The 10,305-nt window shown below is 50.5% G+C and overlaps 1 protein-coding gene across 1 annotated transcript; it reads right to left on the bottom strand.

The window, feature by feature from the left end:
- Window positions 1–3,103: 3,103 nt before the first annotated feature.
- On the bottom strand, window positions 3,104–8,869 carry LOC135976526 (uncharacterized). The gene is made up of 3 exons (XM_065572641.1): window positions 7,897–8,869; window positions 6,816–7,300; window positions 3,104–3,115 (listed from the first exon to the last, which is right to left on the bottom strand). The coding sequence occupies exons 1-3, from the start codon at window positions 8,465–8,467 to the stop codon at window positions 3,104–3,106; spliced, it is 1,068 nt and encodes a 355-aa protein (XP_065428713.1). The 5' UTR covers window positions 8,468–8,869.
- Between the last annotated feature and the right edge of the window lie 1,436 nt (window positions 8,870–10,305).

Consider the following 10,305-nt stretch of genomic DNA (forward strand, 5'->3'; position numbering starts at 1 on the left):
GGAGTGGAGGGCCTCTCTCTGGCCGCCATGGTCTATGACCATATGTGGCCATATGTGAGCCCCTATGTAAGATGCTCATCGTGAACCAGAAGGTTTTTGTTCGGCTGGCAGCCGGCTCCTGGATGCTCAACATCCCGGTGCAGCTGGGACAGACGTGCTTTGTGCTTTATTTGCCTTTCTGTGCAGGGCCGGCTCCAGGGTTTTTGCCGCCCCAAGCAGCGCCAAAAAAAAAAAATAGTTGTGATCGCGATCTGCGGCGTCAATTCGGTGGGAGGTCCTTCGCTCCGAGCGGGAGTGAGGGACCCTCCGCCGAATAGCTGGACATGCCGCCCCTCTCCGGAGTGGCCGCCCCAAGCACCTACTTGGCAAGCTGGTGCCTGGAGCCGGCCCTGGAACCTGGGCATTAAACTAACTGCCGGGGGGGGACGGGACACAGGGGCGCAGCATTTCGCACAGCATCAGGGTGTCAGGAGCAAAATTAAGACCCCAGGGGCGAGCTGAGAAATTCTTCCCCTGCCTGGACACCGCAGCTAGGGGCGGCTCCTGCGTGTGACCCAGCTGATGTTACTGAAACCTGCTGGGAAGCTTGGCATGACTGGAGCTAAAGGCAATGGTTAGAGCCTGCCCTCAGAGGCCGTGCGGACGAGTGAGTAGCGCATTCAGCTGCGACTCAGGCGGGCTGGGGTCTGTTCCTGCCTATAGAGCAGGTACTGCTGGGTGACCTTGTGCAGGTCACTTTAACTGCTCTGTGCCTCAGTTTCCCCATATGTAAAATGGAAATAATAATACTGAACTTTGTCAAATGCTTTGAGCTGTACCGATGAAAAGCACTGTCTAAGAGCTAGGTGTTATTATTTAGGAAAGTTCATGGGCAAAAATCTTACCATGGAATCACAGACAGTCCCCTTAGATCAGTGCTGCTCAACTTTTTCAGTCGCGATCCCACATGCCGATAACAGAAACTGTCTGCACCCCCACCCCCACCCCCATTACTGCACAGCCAAGGCTTCCTCAGCAGCGGAGCTGGGGCAGAACTGGGGATGGGAGAGGAGCTGGGTCTAGAGGTGGAGCTGGTCCGAGGGTGGAGAGGGAATGCTAAGGGCAGAGCGGCGCTGGCGCTTAAGCGGGGGGTGGAGTGGAGCTGCGGCTGGGGTCAGAAAGGGAGTGAGGATGGAGCTGGGCCTGGAGGCGCAGCAGGACTTGGGGCTGAATGCGGTTGGGGGACAGGAGTGAGGCTGGGGGCGGAGCGGGTCTGGAAGTGTGGTGCTCTCTCCCCACCTCCTGTGGGAGCTGGCCCTGGCCCTGCTGTGCACTCCCCCCCCCCCAAATATTTCTCCATGCCTCCCTAGGGGTGTGTGCCCCACAATTTGGGGATCACTGCCTTAGACTCTCCTATCTATCTTACTCCCCAGACAATCTGGGCTTAGTGATAAATGGTCACTTAAAAATCACAACACGTTCAGGTTGCTTCCAGTCCCAAGAGACCAGTCACTTACCCCAGATCAGTTGGTATCCTACATCTTACACCAAGAACAACACCTGTAGCCAATCCTGTAATAAACTGTCTAACGATTTATTACCTAGGAGAAAGGAATAAGAGAGTTATTTACAAGTTAAAGCAACCTAACATACACACAAATGAGTAACCATCTAGATCCTAAAAGTGACAGCATGTAGTGATCTGTCTATTCTTAGGGCTTGGCTACACTTGCAAGTTAGTGCGCAATAAAGGAGCCCCGGGCACACCAGCTCACTCCCCATCCACACTGGCAAGGCACGTAGAGCGCTCTGACTCCACGGCTACAGTGCTGCTGGTTCTCCACCTCAGCAAGTGGAATAACGTTTGCTGCACCCCCGCTGGAGCGCCGCGGCGCCAGTGTGAACGAGGTGTTCCATTACTGCGCTCTGATCAGCTTCCAAAAACATCCCATAATCCCCTTAAGTCAAGTGGGCACTCTTGTCATTGTTTTGAATCGCTGCAGGAATGCAGAAGTGCCCTATGAAAGCCCCGTTTCTGACAGCCGGCTGCTTATCTGCTCTGAGACAAAGCAACCATTCCTGTGCAATGCTGTGTGTGAGAGAGAGAGGGGCAGGGGGGGTCTGCTGCTGTCTGAACTTACAAGACAACATGCTGACATGCTCTCAGCCCCCACAAACCCCACTCTCTCTCCCCACACATACACACAACACACTCCCTGTCACACTCCACCCCACCCCACCCCACCCATTTGAAAAGCACGTTGCAGTCACTTGCATGCTGGGATAGCTGCCCATAATGCACTGCTCCCAATGCCGCTGCAAGTGCCGCAAATGTGGCCACGCCAGTGCGCAAGCAGCGGTCAGTGTGGACAGACTGCAGCGCTTTCCCTACTGCGCTCTCCGGAGGCGGGTTTAACTCACAGCGCTCTACATTGGCAAGTGTAGCCAGGCCCTTAGGCCTTGTCTGCACTGCCACTTTACAGTCCTGCAACTTTCTCACTCGGGGTGTGAGAAAGCAGCCCCCTGAGTGCAGCAAGTTTCAGCACTGTAAAGTGGTAGTGTAGACACTGCACACCTTGTGGGGGTAGTTTTTTTACAGCGCTGGGAGAGCTTTCTCCCAGAGTTCAGGATGATGGGATGAGTTCACATACACTTCTCCTCTTCCAGAGTGGGCAGGGGAGCAAACAACAACTTCTTTTCTCCTCTGATGTTCACAATGGCTTGTCTAGTGTTTATGGGCCTTCTTTTGTTGGGCAGAAGATAACACCTCCTGTGGCAAACTAGTATTTTACACTTGGCAATGAAGGGGTGTTTACATTTTCAGAGCAAACACTTAAATTTATAACAGGGGATATAGATATTATCAGTGAGATTAATGCAGGCAGCAACACACAAGCTCACAGTTTAAAATGCTAAATACATTCATATAAGATTAATACCTATTCTGAGCAAAACTAACATACGGATGACCTGGTCTGGTCTCCAGCTATGAGGTTGTCAGTTCTTAGCTAATGCCTGCAGCCCGGGCAAGAGTTGGCATCTGGGCTGCCAGCATCACAAGGGATACTAGTTGGTGTCTGCTATAAAGCACCAAATCACACTAGGGAAGAGGACGATCTGCTCCTTAAGCACCTATCTGTAATGGGAAAAAAGCTACGTGATCATGGGTGACTTCAATCTGAGTGACATGCTAGAGGGCTCATGCGGACAGTACTAAAAATCTGCAGAATTTCTAAACATTATATAGATGACAATTTCCTAATTCAAAAAGTGTTGCATCCAACATGGGGAAATTCTATATTAGACCTTGTCTTGGGAGATAAAGAGGAATTTATCACAGAACTAAAAATGTGTGGTAGTTTACATGCAAGTGATGTGACTTCTATTACGTGCAAACAGAATAAAGTCCAAGCCAGTAATACATAGACTTGGTGCTTTAAAAGGGCCAGTTTCACAAAACTGAAAACAATATGAGCCATATCAGCTGGGAGAAAGAATTTAAACAGAAAACTGTGACTGATAATTGGGACTGATGATTAAAAACATTTTACTGTCTTGGCACTGGTGCGACCGCTGCTGGAATACTGTGTCCAGCTCTGCTGCCCACAATTTAAGAAGGATGTTGACAAATTGGAGAGAGTCGAGAGCAGAGCCAGAAGAATGATTAAAGGGTTGGAAAACCCCTAGGCCTGGGCTACACTATGAGTTTAGGTCGACTTTAGCAGCGTTAAATCGAGTTAAGCCTGGTCACGTCCACACAACGAAGCCCTTTTTTTCGACTTAAAGGGCCCTTTAAACCGGTTTCTTTACTCCACCTTCGACAAGGGGATTAGCGATAAAATCGGCCTTTGCGGGTCAGATTTGGGGTAGTGTGGACGGAATTCGACGTTATTGGCCTCCGGGAGCTATCCCACAGTGCTTCATTGTGACCGCTCTGGACAGCACTCTCAACTCAGGGTATGTCTACACTACGAAATTAGTTCGAATTTATAGAAGCCGGTTTTATTGAAATCGATTGTATACAGCCGATTGTGTGTGTCCACACATAAAATGCTCTAGGTGCTCTAGTCGGCGGACCGCGTCCACAGTACAAGGCTAGCGTCGACTTCCGGAGCATTGCACTATGGGTAGCTATCCCACAGCTATCCCACAGTTCCCGCAATCTCCGCCGCCCCTTTGAATTCTGGGTTGAGATCCCAATGCCCGGATGATGCAAAACAGTGTCGCGGGCGGTTCTGGGTACATGTCGTCAGGCCCCTCCCTCCCCCGTCACAGCAACGGCAGACAATAGATTTGCGCCTCTTTACCTGGGTTACCTGGGTTACCTGGGTTACCTGTGCAGACAACATGGAGCCCGCTCAGCTCAGCTCACCGTCACCATATGTCCTCTGGGTGCCGGCAGACGTGGGACTGCATTGCTACACAGCAGCAGCTGCTAACTGCCTTTTGGCGGTAGACGGTGCAGTAGACTGGTAGCCTTCATCGGCGATCTGGGTGCTGGCAGCCGTGGGGCTTGCCTTTTGGCAGTAAATGGTGTATTACGACTATTAGCCATCCTATTACAAGTCGGGTCATCGCACGTTAGCAGAGTCTTCCCCGAGCAGCCGATTGTGCAATAGGCCTGAAGACCGTCGTCATACGCTGCCCCGTATTTGCTGCCAAGCACCCAGAAAGATGCCGAGGGCTATCAGTCACGCTGCACCGTCGTCTTAAGATGTAAAAAATAGATTTGCTCTGTATTCATTTGCTACTGTTTCGATGATGATGGCTACCAGTCGTAATATACTATTTTCTGCCAATTGCCCAGTATTGTCTGCTAAGCACCCAGAAGAGGCCGAGGGCGATGCTGGGTGCTGGCGGACGTGGGGCTGGCAGACGTGGGGCTGCATTGCTACACAGCAGCAGCCCCTTGCCTTTTGGCAGATGATGGTATTTTATGATTGGTATCCGTCATCATCGTACTGGAGAGGCTATCACTCATGCTGCACCGTCGGCTGCCAGCTTAAGATGTAAAAAATAGATTTGTTCTGTATTCATTTGCTTCCCCTTCCTCCGTGAAATCAATGGCCTGCTAAGCCCAGGGTTTTCAGTTTAATCTTTGGGGGGACCATTCTGTGTGACAGTTGTTTGTGTTTCTCCCTGTTCCTGTACCTGTACGCCATGTCGTCACTCGGCCCTCCCTCCCTCCCGCCCTCCCTCCTTCTCCTGGTCCATCAGATACTACTTTCGTGCCTTTTTTCTGACCAGGCGCCATAGCTAGCACTGGGATCATGGAGCCCGCTCAGATCACCGCGGCAATTATGAGCACTATGAACACCACGCGCATTGTCCTGGAGTATATGCAGAGCCAGGACATGCCAAGGCGAAACCCGGACCAGGCGAGGAGGCGATTGCAGCGCGGCGACGAGAGTGATGAGGAAATGGACATGGACATAGACCTCTCACAAGGCACAAGCCCCAGCAATGTGGAAATCATGGTGTCACTGGGGCAGGTTCATGCCGTGGAACGCCGATTCTGGGCCCGGGAAACAAGCACAGACTGGTGGGACCGCATCGTGCTGCAGGTATGGGACGATTCCCAGTGGCTGCGAAACTTTCGCATGCGTAAGGCCACTTTCATGGAACTTTGTGACTTGCTTTCCCCTGCCCTGAAACGCCAGGATACCAAGATGAGAGCAGCCCTCACAGTTGAGAAGCGAGTGGCGATAGCCCTGTGGAAGCTTGCAACGCCAGACAGCTACCGGTCAGTCGGTAATCAATTTGGAGTGGGCAAATCTACGGTGGGGGCTGCTGTGATCCAATTTGCCAGGGCAATGAAAGACCTGGTGATAGCAAGGGTAGTGACTCTGGGCAACGTGCAGTCAATAGTGGATGGTTTTGCTGAAATGGGATTCCCAAACTGTGGCGGGGCCATAGACGGAACCCATATCCCTATCTTGTCACCGGAGCACCAAGCCACCGACTACGTAAACCGCAAGGGGTACTTTTCAATGCTGCTGCAAGCCCTGGTGGATCACAAGGGACGTTTCACCAACATCAACGTGGGATGGCCGGGAAAGGTACATGATGCTCGCGTCTTCAGGAACTCTGCTCTGTTTCGAAAGCTGGAGGAAGGGACTTTCTTCCCGGACCAGAAAGTGACCATTGGGGATGTTGAAATGCCTATCGTGATCCTTGGGGACCCAGCCTACCCCTTAATGCCATGGCTCATGAAGCCGTACACAGGCAGCCTGGACAGGAGTCAGGACCTGTTCAACTACAGGCTGAGCAAGTGCCGAATGGTGGTGGAATGTGCATTTGGACGTTTAAAAGCGCGCTGGCGCAGCTTACTGACTCGCTCAGACCTCAGCGAAAAGAATATCCCCATTGTTATTGCTGCTTGCTGTGCGCTCCACAATATCTGTGAGAGTAAGGGGGAGACCTTTATGGCGGGGTGGGAGGTTGAGGCAACTCGCCTGGCCGCTGATTATGCGCAGCCAGACACCAGGGCGGTTAGAGGAGCACAGCAGGGCGCGGTGCGCATCAGAGAAGCTTTGAAAACGAGTTTTGTGACTGGCCAGGCTACTGTGTGAAACTTCTGTTTGTTTTTCCTTGATGAACCTCCCCCCGCCCAGTTCACTCTACTTCCCTGTAAGCTAACCACCCTCCCCTCCCCGCTTCAAGCACCGCTTGCAGAGGCAATAAAGTCATTGTTACTTCACATTCATGCATTCTTTATTAATTCATCACACAACTAGGGGGATAATTGCCAAGGTAGCCTGGGAGGGGTGGGGAGGAGTGAAGGAAAAGGACACACTACAGTTTAAAACTTTAAAACTTTAACACTTATTGAAGGCCAGCCTTCTGATGCTTGGGCAATCATCTGGGGTGGAGTGACTGGGTGGACGGAGGCCCCCCCACCGTGTTCTTGGGCGTCTTGGTGAGGAGGCTATGGAACTTGGGGAGGAGGGCTGTTGGTTACACAGGGGCTGTAGCGGCGGTCTCTGCTCCTGCTGCCTTTCCTGCAACTCAACCATACGCTCGAGCATATCAGTTTGATGCTCCAGCAGACAGAGCATTGCCTCTTGCCGTCTGTCTGCAAGCTGACGCCACCTATCATCTTCAGCCCGCCACTTGCTCTGTTCATCCCGCGATTCAGCCTGCCACCTCTCCTCTCGTTCATATTGGGCTTTTCTCATCTCCGACATTGACTGCCTCCACGCATTCTGCTGTGCTCTATCAGCCTGGGAGGACATCTGCAGCTCCGTGAACATATCGTCCCTCATCCTACGTTTTCTCTTTCTAATGTTCACGAGCCTCTGCGAAGGAGAAACATTTGCAGCTGGTGGAGGAGAAGGGAGAGGTGGTTAAAAAAGACACATTTTAGAGAACAATGGGTACACTCTTTCATTACAAGGTCGCATATTTCGGCTTGCAGGCAGCCATGGTAGGCCACAGTGTTTTGGCTTTTTTAACCTTCTTAACATGCGGGAAAGGTTGCAAACAGCAGCGCATTTCCCATATCAAGGATGAATTGGGTTGTCCATTTAAAATGGGGTTTCAATGTAAAAGGAGGAGGCTGCGGTTTCCTGGTTAACATGCGGCACAAACACAAGTAAACCACCCCCCCACACACACACACACGATTCTCTGGGATGATCACTTCACCCCTCCCCCCACCGCGTGGTTAACAGCGGGGAACATTTCTGGTCAGAAGAGCAGGAACGGGCGCCTCTGAATGTCCCCTTAATAAAATCACCCCATTTCAACCAGGAGAGCTTTCTGGAGATGTCCCTGGAGGATTTCCGCTCCATCCCCATATACGTCAACAGACTTTTCCAGTAGATGTACTGGCCGCGATTGCCAGGGCAAAGTAATCATTAAACATGCTTGCTTTTTTTTTGTAATGTTTACAAATATTTACAAAGTTACACTCACCAGAGGTCTCCTGTGTGCCCTGAGGGTCTTGGGTGAGTTCGGGGGTTACTGGTTCCAGGTCCAGGGTCACAAACATATCCTGGCTGTTGGGGAAACCGGTTTCTCCGCTTCCTTGCTGCTGTGAGCTACCTACAGTACCTCCATCGTCATCTTCCTCGTTCCCCGAACCGTCTTCCCTGTGTGTTTCTCCAGTGAGAGAGTCATAGCACACGGTTGGGGTAGTGGTGGCTGCACCCCCTAGGATCGCATGCAGCTCCGCGTAGTAGCGGCAAGTTTGCGGCTCTGCCCCGGACCTTCCGTTTGCTTCTCTGGCTTTGTGGTAAGCTTGCCGTAGCTCCTTAATTTTCACGCGGCACTGCTGTGTGTCCCTGTTATGGCCTCGGTCCTTCATGGCCTTGGAGATCTTTTCTAATACTTTTCCATTTCTTTTACTGCTACGGAGTTCAGCTATCACTGCTTCATCTCCCCATATGGCGAGCAGATCTCGTACCTCCCGTTCGGTCCATGCTGGAGCTCTTTTGCGATCCTGGGAGGACTCCATCACGGTTACCTGTGCTGATGAGCTCTGCATGGTCACCTATGCTCTCCACGCTGGGCAAACAGGAAATGAAATTCAAACCTTCGCGGGTCTTTTCCTGTCTACCTGGTCAGTGCATCTGAGTTGAGAGTGCTGTCCAGAGCGGTCACAATGAAGCACTGTGGGATAGCTCCCGGAGGCCAATAACGTCGAATTCCGTCCACACTACCCCAATTCCGACCCGCAAAGGCCGGTTTTATCGCTAATCCTCTCGTCAGAGGTGGTGTAAAGAAACCGGTTTAAAGGACCCTTTAAGTCGAAAGAAAGGGCTTCGTTGTGTGGACGTGTCCAGGCTTAATTCGGTTTAACGCTGCTAAAGTCGACCTAAACCCATAGTGTAGACCAGGCCTCAGATGCACAAGCTTCCACAGGGCTATCGCCACTCGCTTCTCAACTGTGAGGGCTGCTCTCATCCTGGTATTCTGGCGCTTCAGGGCAGGGGAAAGCAACTCACAAAGTTCCATGAAAGTGCCCTTACGCATGTGAAAGTTTCGACATGGCTTACAGGGAATTAAAATCAATAAAGGTGGCTGTGCATCAGGGAGAAACACAAACAACTGTCACACAGAATGGCCCCCCAAAAGATTGAACTCAAAACCCTGCATTTAGTAGGCCATTGATTTCACGGAGGGAGGGGGAAGCAAATGAATAAAGAACAAATCTGGTCCATCTATCTTTTACATCTTAGGCTGGCAGCAGACAGTGCAGCGTGGCTGATAGCCATCGGCATCTTCTGGGTGCTTGGCAGAAGATGCTGTATTATAACTGCTAGCCATCGTCATCAAGACAGTGCAGTAGGACTGCCGGCAGGACTGAGTCTCCAGGAGACAAAACATGTCTGCCCAGGTGCCTCTGACTAAACTCACTGAGGAGTACGATGCCGACGGATACCAATCGTAATACAACATCTACTGCCAAAAGGCAATTAGCTGCTGCTGTGTAGCAATGCAGTCCCACGTCTGCCGGCACCCAGATGACATATCGTGACGGTGAGCTGAGCTGAGCGGGCTCCATGCTTGCCGTGGTACGTCGTCTGCACAGGTAACCCAGGAAAAAAGGCGCGAAATGATCGTCTGCCGTTGCTCACACGGGGGGAGGGGGGAGGCCTAACGACATGTACCCAGAATCCCCCGTGACACTGTTTTTGCCTCATCAGGCATTGGGATCTCAACCCAGAATTCCAATGGACGGTGGAGACTGCGGGAACTGTGGGATAGCTACCCACAGTGCAACGCTCCAGAAGTCGACGCTAGCCTCGGTATTGTGGACGCGGTCCGCCGACTTAATGCACTTAGAGCATTTTATGTGGGGTGTTGGAGAATAACAGCGTTTTTATTTTTTGTTTGGGTATAGTAAAGTTAGATACTTTATTTTTTTTAATAGCTGTGTAAAGGAAGAGAGTGCATTAGGACATAGGGGTGGGTTTTTTTAGGCATGTTTTTTTACAGCTAAACAATTATAGCAAGCATTTATATTTTTTGTTACAGACAATGAAAAGCAACCGTAGCATTTTGTTTATACATAGGTTATTTTGATATTTTGTTTTTTTTACTAATGTAGACTTTTAGTCTACATTCCACATTGTTTGCATATTATTTACATATTATTTACACAAGCTTGCAACAACTTTTTACACAGTTTTTTTTATTTGCTTTACATATTTTTGCTTTTATAAATTTTGCGTTATTAGGGTTACAGTTAGCCTGACTTTTGCTAACAAACTGTTATGCATTGCAATTTTTTTTGGTTAGTTTTTTTTGTTTTTTTTTTTGCTTTTACAGGGGACACACACAATCGACTGTATAAAAACGATTTCTATAAAACCGGCTTCT

This window comes from Chrysemys picta, chromosome 18 (assembly GCF_011386835.1).
Source record: "Chrysemys picta bellii isolate R12L10 chromosome 18, ASM1138683v2, whole genome shotgun sequence".
NCBI lineage: Eukaryota > Metazoa > Chordata > Testudines > Emydidae > Chrysemys > Chrysemys picta.